At 40.1% G+C, this 25107-nt stretch overlaps 2 protein-coding genes across 9 annotated transcripts in view; one reads left to right on the top strand and one right to left on the bottom strand.

The window, feature by feature from the left end:
* Nucleotides 1-14294, bottom strand: part of LOC123505110 (methylglutaconyl-CoA hydratase, mitochondrial-like) — a 35350-nt gene extending 21056 nt beyond the window's left edge. The window contains exons 1-4 of one of the 8 annotated variants that reach the window (XM_045256169.1): nucleotides 12909-13182; nucleotides 6669-6821; nucleotides 6000-6097; nucleotides 2605-3632 (exon numbers count right to left, since the gene is read on the bottom strand). In XM_045256169.1, coding sequence (XP_045112104.1) covers nucleotides 2705-3604 — 900 coding nt within the window. In that variant the 5' untranslated portion in view covers nucleotides 3605-3632; nucleotides 6000-6097; nucleotides 6669-6821; nucleotides 12909-13182 and the 3' untranslated portion in view covers nucleotides 2605-2704. Of the gene's footprint in view, nucleotides 1-2561; nucleotides 3633-5624; nucleotides 5734-5830; nucleotides 6098-6668; nucleotides 6822-12833; nucleotides 13183-13959 lie in introns of those variants that run through there. The other 7 variants (XM_045256170.1, XM_045256168.1, XM_045256175.1 and 4 more) reach the window with 7 other exon arrangements.
* Nucleotides 14295-19853: 5559 nt separating this feature from the next.
* LOC123505172 (mitogen-activated protein kinase kinase kinase kinase 3-like) overlaps nucleotides 19854-25107 on the top strand; it is a 190945-nt gene continuing 185691 nt past the window's right edge. The window contains exon 1 of the mRNA XM_045256333.1: nucleotides 19854-20105. Within this exon, the coding sequence (XP_045112268.1) occupies nucleotides 19980-20105 (126 nt within the window). The 5' untranslated portion in view covers nucleotides 19854-19979. The remainder of the gene's footprint in view (nucleotides 20106-25107) is intronic.

Below are 25107 nucleotides of genomic sequence, written 5' to 3' on the forward strand. Positions count from 1 at the left end.
CCCCCACCTGCTCCAGCAAGCTCGGGGGACTGTGGGGAATCGGGGCTTTAGGGGGGGGAGCCAAAAGAGGCGAAATATGGCGATCCGAAAAAAAGTTCTAAGGACAAAAACAGCTGTTTTTTAACAAAAAATTAGGAAAATTTACTAACCTAACCTAACCTTAACAAACCTAACTATATTTTAAAACAAATGCAAATAACCCAAGGTCACAATCCATACACCTGCCTGTCGCCATATTAGAAATCACTGGCTGGAGCGTGGCTCGCTGCAGTTTGCTGGACTGATTGAGTGAGAAAACTCGCCGAACACCACACATTCCCGGACCTATTGCAGCGTTATTATTAATTTGCAGCATGTAGTGTACTTACTGAAAATGTTGTAAATACAAAGAACAAATCATCTAGAGTTTATTGTACGAAACTGTAACAACCAACCAAATTATTGTGGACTTAAATTCTGCAGGCACCGGAATATTCATTCAATTACTATAGCCTTACAAAAGCCGTCCCCACATTAAAAACATCACAGACATGTTGTATAGTAAGTACTTTATCATCTTGCATGCCTACTTTAATGATTAGAAAGGAGGTCCTATTCTTGACTTTTACCTAGAAAACAGTTAATGGCATTGACTGGGTAAAAGTCAAGAATAGGACCTCCTCCTTAGGAGGTCCTATTCTTGACTTTTACCCTATACTTTGTTTTTCAACCATAACATAATATGTTGAAAAATGACAAAGTGGTCCTGTTTAATGAAGTGCTACATATGTTGTTGACATCTTCACCTTGGCTCTTTGACTAGGCTCCTACCTCTATTCTATTACTGCAGTCATCTAAGATATTTTTACTATTGTGATTGCTTGCTTTTTTGTTCAGTTGTACTTCTATAGTTTGCTTTAAACATTACATGATTGGTATTTGTATTCTTCTAAATATGCCCTGTTGAAATGAGTTGTGTTTTATATGCCAATGCATCTTATATGCAATCAAACACAGTGTGCATTTAAGTTTTAATCAATTCAAATCATTTTATGGAAACCCTTCAGTATATTTTACAATATGCCAATTACAATATTCCTATTTAATTTCATTTCTTCAAAATTATTTTTTTCTATATTCTTTTAAGAGGAAAAAATGGTCTGGTATAAGGCCAAGACTCTCCATTGGGCATATCAAGTACCACTGTGTGTGTGTGTGTGTGTGTGTATTCACCTAGTTATAATTTTACAGGGCCTGGGTATCATACTCGTGTGGCCCCGTCTCCATATCTACACACATCCAACTTTCCTTTAAAACTATGCACACTCCTTGCTGACACCACCTCCTCACTCAAACCATTCCACACCTCCACACATCTTTGTGGGAAACTATATTTTTTCACATCCTTCAAGCATATTCCCTTGGCTATCTTTTTACTATGCGATCTTGTAGTTCTACTTAAGTTTTCCTCTCTCAACATCATTTGCTCATTATCCACTTCATCCAGTCCATTCAACAGTTTATAAACCTGTATTAAATCTCCTCTTTCTCTTCTTTGTTCCAAGGTAGGCAAATTCATTTCTTTTAATCTCTCCTCATAGGTCATTTCTGCCAATTCCGGAACCATTTTTGTTGCCATTCTCTGCAATCTCTCCAACTTCCTTATATGCTTCTTTTTATAAGGGGACCAAACCACTCCAGCATATTCCAATCTTGGTCTAATTACCATACTAATTAATTTCTTCATCATATCTTTATCCATATAATGGAAGGCTAATCCAATATTTTTATCAAATTATACGTTTCTCCAAACATCTTATCAATATGAGCCTCAAACTGCCCATGGTCTTGTATTATCACTCCCAAATCCTTTTCCTTTTCCACCTTTTTCAACACTACTTCTTCACCCATCTTATATGACCCTCTTGGCCGTCTTCCACTCTTTTCCATCTCCATCACATGACTTTTGCTCAGATTAAATTCCATTTGCCACCTCTTGCTCCACTCCCAAATCTTATCCAGGTCTGCCTGTAAAATTTCACAATCTTCTTCACTCTTCACACACCTACACAACTTCGCATCATCCGCAAACAAATTAATATAACTGTTTACTCCCTCTGGCATGTCATTTATATATACCAGGAAAAGTATATGTGTGTGTGTGTGCGTTTACCTAGTTGTATTGTATAGGGTTTGAGCAGGGGTCATAGTGTCCTGTCTCCATGTCTCCATCTATCTAGTTTTTCTTTAAAGCTATGCACATTATGTGCTGTAACAACTTCTTCACTCAATGCATTCCACTTTTCCACCATTCTATGTGGAAAACTGTATTTTCCAATATCCATCACACACTCCCTCATCCTAATCTTCTTTACATGTCCTCTTGTCCTTCTAGCTGCTTCTGTCACCAACACCAGGTCTTCCTTGCCTATCTTTGCCATTTACTATTTTATACATTGTTATTAATTCTCTTCATTCTCTTCTGTGTTCTAAGGTTGGCAGTGTAAGTTTGGTTGGTGTGTGTGTGTGTGTGTGTGTGTGTGTGTGTGTGTGTGTGTGTGTGTGTGTGTGTGTGTGTATATATATATATATATATATATATATATATATATATATATATATATATATATATATATATATATATATATATATATATACCCTAATCAATAACACAACTGAGTAATGGGAAAATTACAAAAAAAATGTTTACATCTTGTTTGGTTTCTTATTCTCCTTTGTAATTAGGGGTTCTCTTTTCCTTGAAGGCTGTAAGTCCTTCAATCCTATCTTTGGTGGGTATCACCTGTGCATAACAAGCTTCTTCAATGGACAAGCCAGTGGAAAGATCAACTTCCATACCACGTGATATGGCAACTTTTGCCATTTTCACTCCAATGGGCCCATTGGGAATTATTTTCTTGGCCACCTCAAGAGATCTAAGATAGGCTGCATCTCCAGCATCATTCTGTGGAACAACATAATTTACCAAACCAATCTCTTCACCTTCCTCACCATTAACAATGGCAGCAGTAAAAATTAACTCTTTGGCCTTTGCACTTCCTACAACACGTGGAAGCCTCTGAGTTCCTCCAGCTCCTGGAATAATGGCTAACTTGGTTTCTACAAGGCCCATTTTTGTAGTAGTAGCAGCCACTCGTAGATCACAGGCCAAGGCAATCTCTAGTCCTCCTCCCAAAGCTACTCCATCCAGAGCCACAATCACCGGCATGGGCAGATTTTCAAGGTCAGAAATGCATGCACGTGCCTTGGTAACAAATGGGCCAACTTCTTCTGGTTTCATTTTTGCACGTTCCTTTAGGTCTGCCCCAGCACAGAACACCCCAGGCACCAAGGAACGTAGGAGCACCACCCTTACACTGCGATCATGACGGACACTGTCAATGCCTTCCTTGAACTCCTTCAGTAAATTCTTACTTATAGAATTTTTAGCTTGTGGACGGTTGAGACCAAACACTGCTATCCCTTCGCAGTCACCTGAGAGCTTCTCGATTACAATATCAGGACTAGATGAGCAAAGTCCTCGTGCTGATACCCTATGCCATGCAGTCTGACGCAAACTTGACCTTGCTGCACGTAGCATGTTTTGTGCCACGTTATGCATCATTGTTCAGTTATCTGGTCCTTCTATTCACCTGAAAATTCAAAACACTTGTAGTGTATGGGTAATATCAAGATATCATATGAGTCTTCAATTTGTTTTTAAAAGGCAGTAGACTTGCTGTTTTTTTTGGTATGGCATTGCATGTTATTACATATCTCTGATCCTGAGTACATCAATGAAAGCTGAAAGTGTTTACTTGGATCTTAGTTAGGATTATTATAATTTTCTACATGGAAATTGGGACAATCTTTAATTATGAGGCCGCATTCACATTACACACTGCTATATGTATCCTGTATAAGCATTTAATTTTTAGTAAGAAAAGATAATGCAATTTTATGATAAAACATCTTTTCTTATGGATCTAGTTTATATATATAGAAAATGCCATTTGATTCCTTTGTTTTTTCATATAATAAAATAAAAATTATCTGGACAAATTTACAAACTGGCCATGACAACCAGGACAGTGGTACAAAATCTGGACTGTCCCAACTAATCCAAGATGTATGGTAACCCTAGATATTTAGTTTCTTTTAGTGGTGGTGTGTGATCATAAAAGCTATTTCTGCTTAATATCCTGATAATTTTTTATGAAGTGCAACAACTAACCTAACCTATCCTAGCCTAACTAAAACCTAACCAAATAAAATGGGCACTATCACAGTATAGACATCCCATCATCTAACTCGCAACTGGCATGGTTGGGGATTGCCAGATGTACAATGTTACCAATAAAGCAAAGAACTCTCACCCCAACCTCTCCCCTTAGAAAATATTGAGAGAGAGAGAGAGAGAGAGAGAGAGAGAGAGAGAGAGAGAGAGAGAGAGAGAGAGAGAGGTAATTATTTCATTAATATTAGTTGAATTGTAAAGAGAAAATATTAAGAAAGAGAAAGAGAGATTCTATCATATACACACACCACACTTTCTAATACTGTAACAGAGAGAGAGAGAGAGAGAGAGAGAGAGAGAGAGAGAGAGAGAGAGAGAGAGAGTTTTCACTATATTGGTAACAGTATACATCTGGCTGATATCTAGCGACTGCTGGCAACCCCCAGCCCACGCAGCTGAGAGAGGTAGGTGACGGGATGTCTATACTATGGTAGTGTCATAAAAAGCATCATGTAGATAAGATTAAGTTATGTAGGGATGCCAGCAAGACAAGGCAGCTGTCTTGCTTATGAGCACCTCATGGGGCATCTTAGCAGGCCTCAGCAGAGGATCCTTGCAGCCATTAACAACAATGACAACATCAAGATCATATGACTTCTTAATATTTACTAATCATATACTTTGCTTTTTAGTGTTTTAGCAAGTTTCTAGAAGTTTTATACATATATTGCATGATCATCTGCAACCTTAATTCTATCAGATATGTAAGTATTAACTTCTGGAGAAGAGGCTAAGATTGTCTACATATTATCCATGAATTTAATCTTTGTGTAACCACACATAAAATCTTAACAAATTGTTTGTTTTTCACCTTTTGTTTCCAAACTTACTAGATTAATTCACATGAGGTATCCTACTACTTGAAATAATTAGGTATAACTAAATGGGCAATGAGCAGGCACCACAACATGCATGGGTTCCTCAAAACCACAACAAATAGAACAAGGGATTTCTCAAGGGTCAAGTTATGTACATTATTTTGAAAAGAATAGCTGCTGATTTGAGAAAATTAAAGAATAAAGCAATCATGAAGTGTACACTGATCTACAGAACTGCTACCTTCACTCCTAAGTAGTGATGTAGAATGGTTTGAGAGGAACAATCAAGATTATGATACAAGAGAATTAAAAGAAAAAAAATGCGAATGAATGGATAATGCAAATGGGCGAGAGTGATCGCTATCACTTATAAGAGATAAACATAAAAGAAACACGGAGCCGGTGAGACCGGAGGATGGATTGATTGGCTGTACGAATAAGCTAATTATGCACAGGCTATCAAACTGCTGATGCTGGTTGGTAATCCTATAATTTAAGGTTTGTCGTGTTTAGAAAATGGATTGCAGCACTTGTAATTATCGTGGGATCCGGGCACAACTTCACCACTTGGCTCTCACACAAGCACAGTCCGGCTGAGGCCCAGAGTCGGAAACCAGTCACTACGCAAACACTACCTACTGGCACGGTGTCTGCATTCATTATATTTTTCATTTCACTCAAATATGTTATATAATGGAATACAAGTGTATAAGTGAAGTCTGTCTGATGTGGTTACCTATGCCACAGGAGGATCACCAAAAGATAAGACGGGGTCACGGGACTCAGGGCCGGGATGGCGCGCGGTAGCAGATGCAAAATTGACAAAATTAAGAAAATCTACAAGGGGCATATCGATTTTATCTTTATCATTTTGCATTTTCAAATAAACACAAGTACCTACTTACCAAGTTTGAGAGCAGCCTGGGTACAGCACAGGCCAGTGTTCCCCGTGGCGCCAAATATGACCACCTTCATCCTTCACAAAAGGTTACACAAGTGAGGACTGAGGAGAGAAGTGATTGTGAAGGAAGGCTTTGCACAATCCTTAAGTATCTTCATTTCAAGTACTGCCAGATATGTTCAAACTATTAAAAAAATAGAGTAGATATATTCAAATCATTACATACAAGTAGGCTACCTATAAATTGACAACTGTGATTTCTTAATGGCTATAATAAGTAAGCTTGCTATAAAATTAACCTTATTATTGCCAGGTATAAGATTATATTTACTGTTTCTTTATTTACAGTTTTTTTTTTTTTTCACCATGATCGTTTCATTCGACCAACTATTTTCAATCACTCGTTGCGCCAACTCGCCTGGCTTCCCTCGCACCCAAGGTAGAGTATATTTTCTTTACCTTGCTCGCACCTTCACAATGTCAGACAACACAACTATGATTTATTTTTTCCCTATCTGTGATTATATATTAAAAGTGTCATGGTGACCCAAAACCGCATAACTACTATATATAGTCCTACTTTATGTTACATACGGCACCTTAGTGCGTCTGACTGCTTGTTTTCAAAGTTTTATTTAAAGCACTCCATCACCTTGTAATCCACCTCCTTTACCTTTTAGTGAGCCTCCACTGGTGAGCTGTCTAGATCCTACACGTCATGGCAGCTGTTGTCCAAATCTTGCCTATATTCTTCATTCATTCTTGCATGTTTTTCCTTCGTCCAGTTAATTGTCTCTTCTCCCTCCACTTCCGTCTGGCAATGATCCTTTTTTTTTTAAAAAAAGATCAGACTGATGGAAGTGGCTACAATTGTAGCCACTTCTATCAGTCTGATGCAGTTTCTCACCTTGATGAGGATCGATGTTCTGCGTCACCAGTCGATCACAGATGCATGATGCATCTTCCAACCAAAATGCACACACACACACTCGGTAGCTCAGTGGTTAGAGCGCTGGCTTCACAAGCCAGAGGGCCGGGGTTCGATTCCCCGGCCGGGTGGAGATATTTGGGTATGTCTCCTTTCACGTGTAGCCCCTGTTCACCTAGCAGTGAGTAGGTACGGGATGTAAATCGAGGAGTTGTGACCTTGTTGTCCCGGTGTGTGTGGTGTGTGCCTGGTCTCAGACCTATCCGAAGATCGGAAATAATGAGCTCTGAGCTCGTTCCGTAGGGTAACGTCTGGCTGTCTCGTCAGAGACTGCAGCAGATCAAACAGTAAAACACACACACAAACACACACACACACAAAAAAAAAAAAAAATCCTGTGTTTGGGTTATGGCAAATGAACAAACACCTAGGTACAGAAAAGAAACAACTATAGCAGAACTCATATAGGCTTATGTAGACCAAGATTTTTTTTTTTTTTTTTCAGTATGACGTTTGAGAGCATGAACAGTATAATGGATGAAATAGTCTCCTTGAGAAGAGAGTTCCGAAGTGATAAAACGAATAGAAGATCAAAGCGAGCTAGGACATCTGTTTAGAAGTGTGGACATATTTTTTTTTTTTTCTTTTTACTATGACCAATATAGTTCCATCATAATCCGATCTTTCAAACAGACAGCTCAAGTGAGGACACAAACCATTCATGACCTTCCATACCATTATCATATAAACACGAAGAAGACCGGCCTTAAGCGGGTGTTTTTATGAGAAAAGGAGGACAGAAGCATTAAAGAGAGCAGCCTACCGAGAGAAAAGGAACCTGCGGGAAAAGAGTGTGGGAATGTGAAAGGAAGAGGAGGTACCCACGGGATGTCAGGATGCATGAAGATTGGGTGTGTGAATGTGAGAGGATGGGGCACTGGGAAATTTGAGGACGTGTCTAAGGAGCTCGAAAAGTGGCATTTTGACTTAGTCGGAATGACTGAGACACACCTGAGGGATGATGTGCATGCAAGTTGATGGTAGTGAGTATGTGATGATTGGAAAGGGACGGAAGGTTCAGGACAGAGTAGGAGGAGGAGTAGCTTTCATGTATAGGAAGGAAAGGAATTTTAGAGTAGAAAAACTAGATGCAGGAAGCTGTGCCATGAGTGAGGATATTCTAGCAGTGAAGGTAGAGTGCACAGGTGAGCATAGGAAGTGTGAAAGTTTGGTGGTGATTGTAGTGTACATGACAGTAGAGAGTGAGAGAGCAGTGAAAGAGACCAGCAGGAAGTATGGTATTCTAAGGAAGATCGTGGGAGAATGTGCTGAGAGAGAGTGATTGTTATGGGAGATATGAATGCACATGTAGGTATACTAGGCGAGCAAATGAACAGGAATGGAGAAATGCTTGACGGCTTTGTAAATGAGATGGAGTTGGAGAACCTGAATGAGACCCTGGCTGAAGGACGAGTGACTTGGTGTGCGAGGAACCAGGAGTCTGCGATTGATTATATGTTAGTGAATAGGAGAATGCGTGAGATGGTGGACCGCATGTGGATTGACGAGGATGGAACGATTGACATTGTCTCGGACCATAACATGCTGGTGTTGGAGTGTAAGTTGAATGGGAGACAGAATAGGAATACAAAAGCTAAGAGGAGAAGGTGGAGGCTAAGAGATGCAGGATGGGAGAATTTCCAGGTAGACCTGAGTGAGAGATGCTGGGAAGATGAAAGCTTGAATGATGTGGGTGAATTGAATGATAGATATGTTGAGAATGTGAGGAACGCAGCTGCCAGCCAGATAGGATATGTGAGAACGAGTGCCAGAAAGCATACATGTAAGCCATGGTGGAACGATGAGGTTAGGGATGCCAGGAGAGAGAGAGAGAGAGAGGGTGTGTAGACAGCTGAGAAAGAGGAGGCATGAGAGTGAAGAGGCAGAAAGTGATTACCAGAATGCATGGACAGCATATGTGAGGCAGCAGCGAGAGACGAAGCGGAAGATAATGAATGCCAAGGGTAGGTGTGAGAGAAGCGTGATTCAGTCTCTCAGAGAAAGGCGTAGAAGGTGGCAAAGAATGGTATAGATTCCTGAGGGGTGAGGGGATGTCTGACCGTGAAAATGTGGAGAGCCTCAAGGTGAATGGGACAGTGGTGACAGATAAGGAAGAGATGAGAAAGGTGATCAAAGAGTTCTGGGAAGAGATTGGAGGTGTAGGTGAGGTACTTGATGTGAAAGAAGGGTGTGTGACACTGGAGAGAAAGAATGCGGATGAATTGAATGAAAGAATCAGCAGAGAGGAAGTGAAGAAATGTGTGAAAAGGCAAAAGAATGGTAAGGCAGCAGGGCCAGATGAGATTCCATATGAGATGTACAATAACGGAGAAGTTGTGATTGATAGGATGACTGAGCTCTTTAACCAGGTGTGGGAGGAAGAGAGAGTGCCAAGATTGTGGAATGAATGTAGGGTGACTCTGTTGCATAAGGGAGGATACAAGAGTAAAGATGAGTTGAAAAACTACAGGACCATTGCACTAGTAAATACAGTAGGTAAAGTGTTGAGTGGGGTGCTGAATGAGAGATTGTGTAAATGGATTGAATAAACTGGAGTGCTGGGTGAAGAACAGAATGGTTTCCGTGTGGATAGGAGAGCTGAAGAGAGGAGTCAGGCAGGGTTGTATTTTGTCACCAACCCTCTTCAGTTAATATACAGAGGAATTGGCTGCCAGAATGAGAAGGATGAGTACAGGAGTAAAGGTGGGGGATGATAGGGTATGTGTGCTCTTATATGCAGATGATGTGGTATAGTCATGAGTGAATCAGCAGAGGAGCTCCAAAGTCTCCTGGATATTGTAGGTGGCTATAGAAGAGACTTTGGGGTGAGATTCAGCAGTGAGAAGAGCAAGGGGATGTTTGTGAATAGGTCAGATGACGAAAAAAACTTGGTGTGGAGACTGGGAGAAAATGAGGTGCAACAGGCTGATGAATACAAGTATCTGGAGATGTGGATGAGTCCATATGGCTGTGTGAAAGCAAAAAATGAAAAGATGAGTTTGGTGAACCAGTGGGTGGGTCGACTAAGGATGAGAGCCAGCAAGTATGATGTGCTGCGAGAAGTTTGGAAGAGCATGGCTGTTCCAAGCATCATGTACGGTATGGATGTGATGACGTGGAATGAAAGTGAATTAGAGAAGTTAGAAATAGGACAGAACAGAGTAGCCAGAATGGCTTTAAATGCACCAGGGTCTGCAGCAATAGAGGCATTAAGGGGAGACATGGGATGGAGTACCTTCAAAGAGAGCCATGTGAAGGCAACGTTGAGATTCAAGGGTAGGATAGAAAGAATGAATGATGCAAGAATAGTTAAGAAGGTGTTTGTATAGAATGTTAGGAATAGCAGGTGGGGGAAGAAGTGTGTCAGGATGGTAGTGAAGAGTGGTCTGGAAACTAGTTCGGCATTTCAGCGAGTTGAGGGGAAGTATGTTGAGAGTGACTGGAACATGATTGTTAGAAATGGAGAGGGCCCAGACTGGGATGTAAGGAAGTGGAAGAGAGAGATAGACAGAAGGGTGAAGTGTATTAGACTGAGCGAATGGAGGAATAGGATGGAACAAAAGAGTACTCTGGAGTGGCACAGGGAGAAAGAGGCCCCAATGTATGAAAAGTGGTATGATGGCAGTCTGGGGGGTGACCTTCTCTTCCGAGCTAGGGCACAGTTCATGAATGTGAATGCAAGGAGTTACAGATGGTCAGAGTTCCGCAGCAAAGTGTGCCAGACGTGTGACGCGGAAGAGGACGAGACGGTGGAGCATGTGATACTGGATTGATTGGTTGATTGATACGTTTATTGTTGAATTAATAAATAATTACAACAAAGGAGGAGGATGGGCCTTGCCACCCATCCCCTGGGCAAGGACTTAAGGTTAAAGTATCACAAAAATAACTCTGGATAGTAAACACAGCAAGAATACAAGTATTTCAATAAATAAATACACATATTGCACACCTTATTGCCTAAGACATCCTACAGTCTGGGAGCAAACTGAGGATATTCCCTGAGTATTTCCTTGAGGGTGGCAGAGTCTAGCTAGGAGATGGTCAATGAGGCTGTACAAGTCACTGACCTGGTGGCCTAAATTTAGCAATGAGAGGACATTCCATGATATAGTGACGCAGAGTGTGTCCCCTTGGTGCAGCACACAGCACACAGCACACACCAGGAGAAGCACTGACTTTCCAAAAGTATTTGTAGCCTAATCTGAGCCTCATTGCCATCCTGTCATGTGATGCAGTATGTCTCCCGTAGGTGTAAGCACAGCTCTGGGAGACATGTCCATAGTGAAGACTAGTGCTACTGCCCCTATGGCAACAAGGCTCCGTGTGTGAAGTATGCCAGAGACAGGAATGAGATGATGCAAGTGGTGCTGAGGGAATTGGGGGGATGCCAGTGTGGAGAAGACAGGAAGGGAATGGATGGTGTTGCTGCTGGGACTGTGTGGAGACACGATCGAGTGAAAGGATGATAGAAGCTGTCAAGGAGTTCCTGGAAAGAATGTGGAGTGCCAGATGCAGGGATTAATAGTATGAAGGATGGTGTCTGGTTTAGGTTTTTGCCGCCATTTTTTCTTTCTATCCCCTACAGGAGCTGCCGATACTAAGGCCTGCCTCAGGAGAAATTCTGGGACACCTGTAGAATCAATATCAAGATCAAGATCAATACTGCATGCATGCATGTATCGAGATCAAGATCAAGCAGTCTCGTAGCAAAGATCAGCAAAATCATCGTTCGATTTTCTTAGTTCACTAGCTGTCTCTGAACCGATTGATTGATTGATAGATTTATTGTTGAACTCCTGCACACCATCGAGGGCTTCATCGAGACGTCTCTGAACCGATTCAAATGAATGCAAATCACCAGCAGTGTTGCCACTCTAGAATTTCAGAAAACACAAGATTGTCCCTCCAAAAAAGACTACATTGACCGAAAAACAACTAGATTTTTTTTTTCTCACAGTACGCGAATATTTTATGGAACATGCATGGCTTGCACACAATGCAAATGAATGGCAGACACAGCCAAGGATAAACACGGATGGTACATCTCCCTTCAACCGTGCCTGAAAGCCACTACGTGAACCCATCATAGTTGAACAATTGTCGCTGGCAAAACCAATTATGTTTGTAAGTGGTATGTCTTTGCTTTGAAACAATTTTTTTACAACTTTGTATAAGCCCTCTGCACTGGCATCTTCAACCTCCAAGATGTCTAACAATGCATCTGTCACTTTCCACTTGTTCTTGTCGTAATATCTTACCATGACAGCAAGTATCTGTGACACTGATACGTCTGTGCTTTCGTCGATCATCAACGAAAATTTGTTTTTCTTGCACATCTCCGTAACTTCTTCCCGTTCTTCCCACGCTAATCCATACTGCATGACATATGAGACTTTTGTTTTTTCATAGTCATTTTCTTGGCAGTTTCACAGTCAGGAAACATCTTTTTCATTAACTCAACCAAATGGTCTGCCTGGGAAAATGCTATTCCATGTTCTGCCATATATCCACACAACAATAATTCTGCATTGTTAACTTTATCTTTCGGGTCTTCCACTGATTTCTTTAAGAAATGCTGAATATTCACACACTTTTTCTTTGATTCATAGTTTTTTATATGCTTTGAGGTAACTTTGTGGCTTAACAAACCAGCTTTGTTAGGATTCTTTAGCTTGGATTCACAGACTACACAATGAACAACATTCTTATCTTTGGGGTCTGGCTTGATCCAGTCTTTTAATTCAGGGTCAGTTAACCAGTCCTGATTAAATGACTGGCTGTACCACAACTTCTGTTTCTTTTTCGGCGGAGTTTTATCTCCACTGGAGCTTGCTGTAGGAGACTCACTCATTGTTGTCACTTATCACTATGCCTGTTTAAGACCACGATCTTCACCAAACTGAGGGAAGTTGGAATAAGAACCCAGTTCAGCTCTCGTCCGGTACTTGCTACGAGGGACTCCCTTACTGACTACTGAACGCGAACGAGACGCGTCTCACTGTTCTTCATTAGAAAAAACGAGGAGTATGAGATTCATATAAGGGTATACTTAGGTAGACGTAATTAGTAAGCAAAAAACATGAAACATTATCGCATTTTTTCCTTTGAATGAAAACTACAAGATTTGTTGGATTTTTAGGAAAAATCTACAAGACTACAAGGTCGAAGATAAAAATACTAGATCTATTAGGAAAAAACAAGGAGTGGCAACTCTGATCACCAGTGCCCTGTAAGCTGTGCCACAGTCCTGCAGGGCACACACTTGCCCACTATGTCATGGAGTGTCCCTTGTTGGTGCATTTCCGCCCACAGGGGAACTGGGACCTGCCACCAATGATAAGCTGGTTCTTCAACAATGACATCATCCCTGCCATCCTCAAGGATTTCCCACTTTTTGTTCCACCTTTGTAAATAATGTAAATATACTTAAGGTTATTTATTTTTGTACTGCAATACATTAGTTTTCCATGAACACTTGTTTGGGGAATGGGTGGCAGGCTCCTCCCATCTCCTTTGCTGTACTTTTTTTTTTTTTCAACAATAAACTTATCAAATCAAATCAAATCAAACCTTCGATCGTTTCACAACACACAACCAAAATCAATATAATAGGACAATTATGAGTGATAAATCTGCGACATAAAGATTGGAGTAGATTGCGCATTAAATTTCCCTAGGAGTATTGGCAACATAATTGATTTGCGACTTTATTTATGCCGTGATGTCACGGAGTAAGCTTTGAGAAGAAGATGTTAAAGTTGGTGAGGAAAAAGAATACTTCTGAGACGCCTGAAATGATTGATAGATTGATACGTTTATTGTTCCATTGATAATGAAATACAACAAGTGAGGAGGATGGACCTTGCCACCAACCCCCTAGAGATTCAGGGGGTGGGTGGTAAAGTATCAAAATAAAATAAATAGTATACATTACAAGGATATAAGTAAACAAATAAATACAGATATTGCACACCTTATTGCATAAATATCCTGCAGTCTGGGAGCAAATGTAGGATATTGCTTGAGAATATCCCTGAGAGTGGCTGAAAAATGGAAATTATTCCATTAGGCACCGCTAGGCTAACTGGAGAACGCTACATCTCCCACTGGGCAAATAGGTTTGGCAAGGATTCGAACACGAGCCACTTTAATCAACTATGCCATCCAGTCCCCTGACCATGAGAGTGTCTGAGTCTAGATCAGTGTTTCTTAACCTTTTTCGACCTCAGCACCCCTTTTGGTCAGGCCTAAGCAGTCCAGCACCCTCCACCATTGGCTAACACCGTACCGAACGTGTACACTGGTAACATACACTGGGCTCTGCCGTGGTGGCGAGGAAGCGGGGACGTCTTGCCGTCTGGTGTACACGTACCGAACGTGTACTCTGGTAATATAAAAAGCTTGTATTACTAATTAAATATTAAATAGTGGAACGCTCGTACAAATCAAGTGTTTTATATCACTATGCTACAACACATATTATGAAAATCACGTTAAAGTGTACCCCGGTATTGAATTTTAAAATATGCGATAAAGATACGTTTGCCCAAACGTATTCCTTTTACCTTTTACCGCCACATTATGTGACCTTTCTCAGCACCCCCTGAAATTGATTTCAGCACCCCATGAGGGTGCTAGCACCCCAGGTTAAGAAACGCTGGTCTAGATGGTTAATGAGGATACGTCATGTTGACCTTGCGGCCTAAATTTAGAAATGAAAGGACATTCCGTGACATGATGACGCAGTGTGTCCCCTTGGTGCAGCACACAACACACACCAGGAGAAACACTGACTTCGCAAAAGTATTAATAGCCTAATCTGAGCCTCATTTTATAGTGGCTAAGGTGGTGAGCGTGAGATCGGGCAGACGTCCACGCAGGGCCGTTTCTAGTTCATCAGGCGCCCCAGGCAAGAATTCGTTATGGCGCCCTCCCCCCCCTCCGGGCTGGAAATAATAACCTAAACAATTTCGAACACAACTAGCATCACAAGTTCCACAACAAAAACAATATACTTTATTAATAAATCATCTTCACGTATATGCATACACAATAAGGAAAAGTATATATAGACTCAAAAGTATACTAATTATTTTTGTAAATTTTAATAGAATAACACCATTATCTTATTATCTTTTATCTTGATTGGCTTATTTTTGGCTTTTTCGACAAGGATTTTTTGTGATCTACACTCTACAGAGCCACATACATTAAATCAATTCAAAGCATGTATCACAGTTTCATGTTATAAAGCATTTCCATCAATTCACAGCATGTATCACAGTTTCATGTTATAAAACATTTCCATCAGTTCACAGCATGTATCACATTTTCATGTTATAAAGCATTTCCATAAATCTTCTATTTCTTATAAGGCATAGTGTTCATTAATACACATCTCATCTAAATCATAGCAATCCATAAAAATAAAAGTTTTTAGCCTCTTCTTTAAAGTAACAATATTATCACTACACTTAACATTATTTGGAAGCTCATTAAATAATCTCGGAGCACTATATTTGAACATTCTTTAGCCAAGTTCAGAATTGCACATAGGTTCATTATACATTTTTATTGCAAATCCTACCTAAGGTAAACTGAAAAGGTAATCTTGCCAATCTAAAACCAAAGAACTCAATGTATAAATGTTGAGGTCTATGCTAAAACTATTAAATAAAACTTTCCTTCACTTCTTTTCATATTTAAAACCTGATTCTTCTTGACTTCCTTGCAGCAAAATCATCTATAGTGTCATCATACGAAATCTGTTTGGATATTTCTCTATTAATACTAATTATTGCCAGCCCATTTAGGCGCTCCTGTGACATAGTAGACCTTAAATATGTTTTAATGAGCTTAAGTTTAGAGAAGCTTCTCTCTGCAGATGCCACAGTCACAGGTGAGTAGAGGCACTCAGGTAACCGGCAGTACGTGTCCGCGTCAGCCAGCCAGCTCCGCCGTCACTCCCTCCAGCACTCTCACACTGTCCGTACTGTAAGCACTTCCCCGTCAGATCCACAGCTCTCCACTGAGCTACAGCCTCCCACAGGCTAGGCGCAGCCCTCCAGGCGAGCCCAAGACAGTAGGAAGACACCAGAGTGCAGGAATTACCACCAGCGTCCCAGGGCAAAACCAAAACAATCCCCCGCCTTCAACTCGCCGTTCCCGCTCGCCCAGCTCCGCCTCTCCGCCTACAGCACATTATCGTACCCCGCGTAACAATATTAATTTTGGATGCCAATTTGGCGCCCCCAGCAAATGGCGCCCCAGGCGACCGCCTGTGTCGCCTGTGCCTAGAAACGGCCCTGCGTCCACGCGTAGGTTCGAATCCCACCACGTACAGCCTTAAAACACTTTGCCATTTGTCGAGTGGTTTAAAGTTACCTACATATCACCATGATACCCAGGTTCTAGGTGGTTACACTCACTTGGGCGGTGATATGGGCCCTAATATGGGTACTACTACAAATAAAATTGCCTGCGCCACTAATGGGCGGAAGCTGAACAGCGCTTCCCATACACTCTTCAAGTGTGCCTACAGGCGCTGCATAGACCTTACCGTAAAAAAAAAGACCAAAAAAGCCCTGTCGTGTGATGCAGTGTGTGCATCTTTCCACGTCCTTCCAGAGACGACCAACCCTTCAGGAAGTCATCAGATCACGCAGGGACGCCACATAACTCCTGACTTGTGATTTTTCTAAGATTTCTGATTGAGGCAGAGAAAACTTGGTTGCGTTCAATGCCTCAAAAACTCAATTTCTCCGTCTATCAACTCGACACAACCTTCCAGACAAGTATCCACCTCTTATTATCATATCATCTAAGCATTTAATCACCTCTCTTTGCACATCTTTATGTTCCTCAGTTCCCCATGTATTTGTCTTAGGTGGCACATATGTAACGATGATTTTTCTTTTATTTTCTATTACTCCGTTTTGATTGTTACTCCCATTACTTCCACCTTGCCCTCACCATATTGCATATCCCACACACATATATTATCACGAACCATTATTAGCACTCCTCCCACTTTACCCTTCCTGTCTCTTCTCCAGCTATAATATCCCTCCTCCTTAAAGTTAACATGGATCTCCGCTCTTACGTTGTTTCAACGATGCAGATTACATCTGGCTTTTTTTCTTTCAAATAATCCCTAACTTCCAACACGCTGGATAACAACCCATCCATATTAATGTAAGTCAATCTTAATTTCTTGCCTTCTCCACGACTTCCTCTTCCGTAGATACCACTTCTTCTTATTTAGTCTCATCTAGGACCCTCCAGAAGAATGTTTTTTTTTTTTTTTTCTCGATTTCCGTCCTTTTCTCGTTTTTTTTCTCAGCTTCATTTCTTAGCACTCTCCTTTTCCCTCTCCTCTAGGTTCATATCTCTTTTTATCCATATATCTTTTTGTTCAGTATCATCGGCCAGCTTCCCTTTCCTTGTCATAATTTCCCTCACCGCCAGCTGCGATCTCATTTTCACTTTTATTGGTCTCCTATACCCCTTCACTAATTCTTCCTAACCTAATCACATCCTCCACCTTCTGTTCCAGCTCCTGTGTGCTGTCCTGGACCTGTCTGATAATAGTTTTGGCCAATCCTCTCTTTTCACGCTCTCTCAATAACTTGTTTGGATTTTTTTCCTCTTCATCCCAAAAACCACGAAACATTTCCTCTTCTTCACTGTATCTCACTAAGTCTTCTTTCACCTTAATTACTTGTATAACAGCGTCTTTTATTTTTTTTCTCCTAAATTTGTCTCTTTTCTACCTTTGAAAATTTAACTTTTTCTTCTTTCTGTTCTTGTTTCCATGCACTTTGTAATTCCTTCAGTTTGTTTTCACCCAATCTAATTTCTACTGTCCTCAATCCCATCCTTTCTTTTTTTTTTTTTCTTTTTGTAGGCTCCTATTAAGGTGTGTGTGTGTGTGTGTGTGTGTGTTCTCTCTCTCTCTCTCTCTCTCTCTCTCTCATTACACACACACACACACACACTTTAAAGAAAAACTGGATCTCTAAAGAAAAACAAGATAAATGGAGATATGGAGACAGGACACTATGAGTCCCGCTCGAACCTTGTACAATACAACTAGTTAAATACACACACACACACACACACACACACACCGCGTAGTGTAGTAGTTAGCACGCTCGACTTTCAATCGAGAGGGCCGGGTTTGAATCTTGGTAAGCGGCGAGGCAAATGGGCAAGTCTCTTAATGTGTGGCCCCTGTTCACCTAGTAGTAAATAGGTACGGGATGTAATTCGAGGGGTTGTGGCCTCGCTTTCCCGGTGTGTGGAGTATGTTATGTGGTCACAGTCCTACCCGAAGATCGATCTATGAGCTTTGAGCTCGCTCCGTAATGGGGAAGACTGGCTGGGTGACCAGCACACGACCGAGGTGAATCACACACACACGTACAATACAATTACTAAAAAAATACACACACACTTGGGATCCCTATATGTACTACCTGCAGGGGCTCCTGGGCGTGCTCATGCGTTGTCAAGCGAATACAGGGCATCATCGCATGTTTGGCGAATGTGTCTATTTCGACATTGTTTGACAAGCCTGTGGATAATCCCTGGCTAAGTAGAAGGAAAGAAAGAAGTGTCTACCACACTAAATTAGCTTACATTTCTCATAAGAAAATTGTTAATCTTTAAGATTACATGCACACAATTGCGATTAAATTCAATCCTGACAAGATCGGCATGAGCCGACCTTCTCCCTTGTTGTATACACTGCTACAACAATGAAGTTATCAATCAATCAATCAATCAATCCTGACAAGTCTTCAATCAACACCTCCAACAGCAGCCTGCTTTGAGGAAAACAGTTTTTGTAAAGTAGCAGCTATTTCGTCGGACGACGATATGCGCAATTTTTTTTTTTTTTCATTTATTGTATAATAAATTTCTGGGGTCCCAGATGTGTTTTTTTTTTCTCTCACCAACTCTAACATCTTCTTCTGTATACTTGGAGACCACATTTTCAAAGCTTACTCCTTGACGTCACGACGATCAACCTCCCTTGTTGTATACAACAATAAAGTTATCAATCAATCAATCATGTTGGTCTCGTTTTGCGATTGGTTTCTGCAGTCGCTAGGCACCGATTTTCAGTCGGAAACTCTACCGGCATAAATTTCAGTCGTGAATTGGTACGTGTGAACCCGCCTTTAAGAAGATAATTTAATTTCGCCACTCATATTTGACCAATCATGGCATTATTTTGATGCGGAATGTCTTAACCAGATTATGACAAAACTATATATACCTATTTTTTAATGTATCAAATATTAAACCAGAGTATACAATGTATCTGGAATGTATCTTACTACAAAAAAAAAAAAAAAAAAAAAACGAAGACCAGGAGCTATATAGTACTTCTATGAGTCCTTAGAAAGAAAACGTCTTAAACTACATGTGGAAGACTGTGGCACTAGGAGTGACTCAAGGATTCCTAATACCTTTCATGTGATATAAGCCATGCAACGTTACAACGTAGAGCCGAATTAGTGACAAAGCAATATTTGTGATCTTAAGCTTATGAGGTAAACTCTTATATGTTTATATAAGATGTTTAAAACTATTAAGAATTAACATACACTGAAGTAAGGAGAGAGAGAGAGAGAGAGAGAGAGAGAGAGAGAGAGAGAGAGAGAGAGAGAGAGAGAGAGAGAGAGAGAGGGCCTTATTATTTATTCTAATTATTTTCTAATCAAATATGGTCTAAGTTATGAATTTTGTGTGAACTTAATTCAGCACTACATGTCAGTTTCGACCCTTCTGTCTGTGGTCCGTTCCGCGTTCCGACAGCCACTGCTCCTTTGGTTCGTTCCGAGTACCTGCCCTCCTTCTCCCACCCCCCGTATGGTTCGTTCCCGGACAGGAACAGTCAATTGAAGAAGGATCGTAGCGAAGGTCGTCAGCTGAACACAATATATAGTGAGAGTCTGTGAAGGAGTAAAGTGGGCGTGGGGTGGCATGATGGCAGGCGGCGGCGGGGCGGCGGCGGCGGCCCTGTCCTCTGATATAAGCCGCCGCAACCCCCAGGACGAATATGAATTGATACAAAGGATTGGCAGTGGCACCTACGGCGATGTTTACAAGGTGAGATCCCAACCTGTCTCCTTCACCTGGGGCATTTAAAAGACCCACATAGGTGCCTTTGAGTGACGAGACACGCTTATACTATAAATATGTCCAAAGTTACACAGTCATGGTGCTTGTAGTCTTGCTATGTAGGTATAATGAGTTTAAGGAGTGTCCCAGGTTGTCTTGTGTAGCAGGGACGTGCGGGGGTGTGGATCAGTGTGGGAAGATGTTTGGTGCCTTCATCTGCAACATTATGAAGGAACTGAAGATTGATTACTTTATAATGGGACTGCCAATTCGTAACTCGCATTAGTATGTAGACAAAAAGAATGTATTTTTGTGTAGGAGCTGTTTATTAGGCACTACCATAATATAGACATCCCGTCACTTACCTCAGCCTGCTTGGTTTGGGGATGCCAGCAGTCGCCAGACCTTAGCCAGATATACACTTGCTAATCTGTGGAACACTCTCTCTCTCTCTCTCTCTCTCTCTCTCTCTCTCTCTCTCTCTCTCTCTCTCTCTCGTCCTAATAGCGTAACAGAGATATAGCCGTTTTGGTCTTCTCCTTTGTTGGGCTACATAATATCATGATCATGATGCTATACTGTGCATTTAGAAGTCATGATTACAGTCAGCTACAATTAGATTGGAGAGAGAGAGATTGTTTCACAGACACACACACACTGCCTGATAGTGTAACAGAGATATCGTTTTTGCTCTTCTCCCTTATCAGGCTACAGGATATTATGGTCACGATGTTGTAAAGAAAATTTCAAGAGAGAGAGGTTGGGTAGAGTTCTTTCGCTAGATTGGAAAAGATGTATATCTGGTTAAGATCTGGTGACTGCTGGCATCCCCCCAAACTGTGCTGCTGAGAGGTAAGGGGCTAAATATCACTACTATGATCGTGCCGTTTATTGTGCTGAACTATGACATTGTATCATACATCTTGATTTAGAAAATTCATCTCCATATGACTTCTTGATATATATGAAAATATCCTGAGAGTGTGTGGACTTAATTTATAAGATTCATCTCCATATGACTTCATATATGAAAATCTCTGGAGAGTGCGTGGACTTGATGGTACTAATGGAAACCTGGATACCTAGGGGCTGTTGTGTTCTTGAAAATGTAGAAAGAGAAGAAAAATAAAACTAACTAATGAGGAAACAGTTTTATAACCATGAAATTTTATCCTCTGATCTCTCTTAAGTGGCATTACCATAGTATAGACATCCTGTCACTTACCTCTCAGTGGCATGGTTTGGGAGATGTCAGCAGTTGCCAGATCTTAGCCAGATATGCTTTTTGCCAATCTAATGAGAGAACTGATCATGATATTTTGTAGCTTGACAAAGGAGAAGAGCAAAAATTATATATTTGTTACACTATTAGGATGCGTGTGTATGAAACAATCTCTCTCTCTCTCTCTCTCTCTCTCTCTCTCTCTCTCTCTCTCTCTCTCTCTCTCTCTCTCTCTCTCTCTCTCCAATCTAATTAAAGCTGAATGTAATTATGACTTCTAAATGCACAGTACATCATTGTGATCATGATATTCTGTAACCTGACAAGGGAGAAGATAAAAAAAAATGCTATATCTCTGTTACACTATTAGGATGAGAGAGAGAGAGAGAGAGAGATTGTTTCATACACATACACTTTAATTTTTGGGATCCTTTGTTAGCTAGGTTGGAATTGTCATTTTCTGCCATTGCTTTCATTAAAATCCTGACATGATTTATATCTAATGCAGGCTATTAGTGAAACTGAACCTGTTAGCTATGATCTGACTCTATGATGAAAGGCAAAACAGTTCTGTCACTGCAATGAATGAATTGATTTTCATAGCAAGACTATACTTTTCCATAAAATTATGGCTAGAAAATCTTCATAAATGCTTTCTACCAACTAATATTTTGTAGGGTTGCCCTTCATGTTAATCAATTAGTATAGCCTTTGTGGGAAAGTATTGGCCAGGGCATGTGAGATCCTCAGGTAAGCTGTGCCATGTATCCAGGAGATCCACCTTGAGTTTTCTTATGGATCTTATGTCTTTCTCGTGCAGTTTACTATCCATTGGAATCCACACATTTTCTCTTTTAATTTGGGACTGTTCACATCTGCAAATCTTCTTTAGTGGAAATCTATAATAATTTCTTCACTAGCTCACTTCTGTAACATGTCACACCATCTTGCTTGAAAGTTTCAACTGTACACTCTTGATTACTCAACAGCAAATAGAGATAACTTTCATCATTCAGAATAAAATCTTTAATAATAATAATTTCCAACATTAGTAGAAAAGACATCCCCACACCAGTATCTTTAGGCTGCTTCAGTACTTTTATTATACATTTACTTGGTGCTTCTGTTAAAGTAAATATGTTTTCATTTGATTGAAATATAGACCAAATTTTTGTCAAGTGGTCAAGTGACAGTTGTAGCCTACACTATTCACTAAACTCACATCACTACATACAAAAGTTAAGTTAGACATATTTGGATCTTCCCTGTATATGGCAGTCCCCTCCCTCAAAGTGTGACTTGGAAACAAACTGACCCCTTATATTAGATGCAATTTGTGTTAGAATGTTTTTCATTAGCTGCAACTTATTAATTTTGCTCACTATCATTTTTTTTTATTTTTTGCATTGTATGATCTTAGTTTCTTCTTATGGGTAACAGTCAGGATTTGCATATAACTGTCATTTGTTTAGACTGCATCCTTTACAATTTTTCATGTTTGATAGTTATTGTGTAAATATTTTAAGGCTTGCTTGTATGATCTGCATGAGATAAATAACAATGCAGTTCAGAAGTATCTAGAACAGTATATATATATATATATATATATATATATATATATATATATATATATATATATATATATATATATATATATATATATATATATATATATATATATATATATATATATATATATATATATATATACACTGTATGTATCTAGTTGTGTTTTACAGGAAAAGAGCTATATCTTCTTGCTGTCCTGTCTTCATACCTGTAGTCATCCACTTTAGCCTTAAAGTCATGATTATTTCTTGCTTGAACTACTGTTTCATCTAACTTGTTGTTGTTATTTCTATGCTTCTGTTTGGAAAGCTATATTTCTTAATGTCGCTTCTACATGTGGTCTTTTTCAATTTCATGCCGTGTCCCCTTGTATTTCTTGAGACCCACACCAATAGGCCATCTTTGTCAACTGTGTCCATCCCCTTCCATGCCCTGTATATAGCAATTAGGTCTCCTCTTTCTCTCCTCTGTTGCAATGTTGGAAGTTTTAATATCTTTAATCTGTCCTCATACATTAGGTCTCTCAACCTTGGAACCATTATGGTTGCAGCTCTTTGAATCCTTTCTATCCCCTTATATTTTTCTTATTATGTGGTGACCATTTAAGTGCAGCATATTCTAATTATAGTTTAGGTTGAATAGTGCATTCTATTAATTTCTTCATCATCTCTTCATCTATACAAGTAAATGTCCATTTCATATTTCTTAGTAACTCATGCTTCTCCAACTATGTTGCTGACATGTTTATCCAGTGATAAATTGTCATTTATTGTAATATCCAGATCTTTCTCCTCATCTGTTTTCTGAATTTCTAACCCTCCCATAGTGCAAGATCTCTTCTGTCTTCTTTTGCTTTTCCCTAGTTCCATCACTTAGTAATTTTTTGCATTAAATTCCATTTCCCATTTCTTGCTCCACTCATGTATCTTGTTCAAATCTTTTTGTAGCATTTCACAATCCATGTAATTTTCCACTCATTTCAGTAACTTTGCGTCATCTGCAAATAAGGTTATATAACTGTCCACCTCATCAACCATATCATTGATTTTTTTTTTTTTTTTTTTTTTACGGTAAGGCCTATAGCGCCTGTAGGCACACTTGAAGAGTGTATGGGAAGCGCTGTTCAGCTTCCGCCCATTACTGGCGCAGGCAATTTTATTTATAGTGGTATCCATATTAAGGCCCATATCATCACCCAAGCTCATCTTGGGTGTAACCACCTAGAACCTGGGTATCATGGTAACATGTAGGTAATTTTAAACCACTTGACAAATGGCAAAGTGTTTTAAGGCTGTACGTGGTGGGATTCGAACCTACGCGTGGACGTCTGCCCGATCCCACGCTCACCACCTTATCCACTACGCCACCGCCTCCCTATACACTAATAACATTACAGGGGCCCGTTCCCTGTGGAACTCCATTTACAACTCTGCACATTTTGATTCTTCACCTTTTATCACTGTTCTCATTTCTCTGTCCTTTAAGAAGTCTGTTATCCAACCCTGTACTTTTCCTTGTAAACCACCTTTATTTTTTATTTTCCATGGCAATCTTTGACGTACTTTATCAAAAAGCTTTTTTTTATTTTAATTTTTTTTTTTTATTTATTTTTTTAAGATCCAGGTAGACACAGTCTGCCCATCCGTCCCTCTCCTGAATTATATCTATTGTTCTACTGTAGAATCTCAATAAGTTTGTGACACAAGATCTTCCTCTTCTCAAACCAAATTGTCTTCCAGTTATTGTATGTGACTCTTCTAGCTGTTGCATCCATCTGTCTTTTTGGACTATTTTTTTTTCAGTTATTTTTGCAACCATGTTTGTTAGGGACACTGGTCTGTAATTCAGTGGCCCTTCTTTGTTACCTCACTTAAAAATTGGTAATGTTTGCCCTATTCCAAACTATAAGGATTTTTCCTTCTGTAAAAGAACATACTATGTTGTTATTTAATATCTCTGCCAGGTGGTCATGACATTCCCTCAGTATCCAATTTGACACCCCATCAGGTCCTTCAGCCTTATTCACAACCAAGGTTTTCATAATCTTCCTGATTTCTCCAACTTGTACATGGATCTTTCTTGTTTCTTTGTTCCTGTGACCTGTTTGTGTCCCTTCACACTTGTTTTCTTTGGTGAACACTAATTGAAAGCACCTATTCATTATTTCTGCCTGTGATCTTGCATCCTCTTATAATATGA

This window comes from Portunus trituberculatus, chromosome 17, assembly GCF_017591435.1.
Source record: "Portunus trituberculatus isolate SZX2019 chromosome 17, ASM1759143v1, whole genome shotgun sequence".
Taxonomy (NCBI): Eukaryota; Metazoa; Arthropoda; class Malacostraca; order Decapoda; family Portunidae; genus Portunus; species Portunus trituberculatus.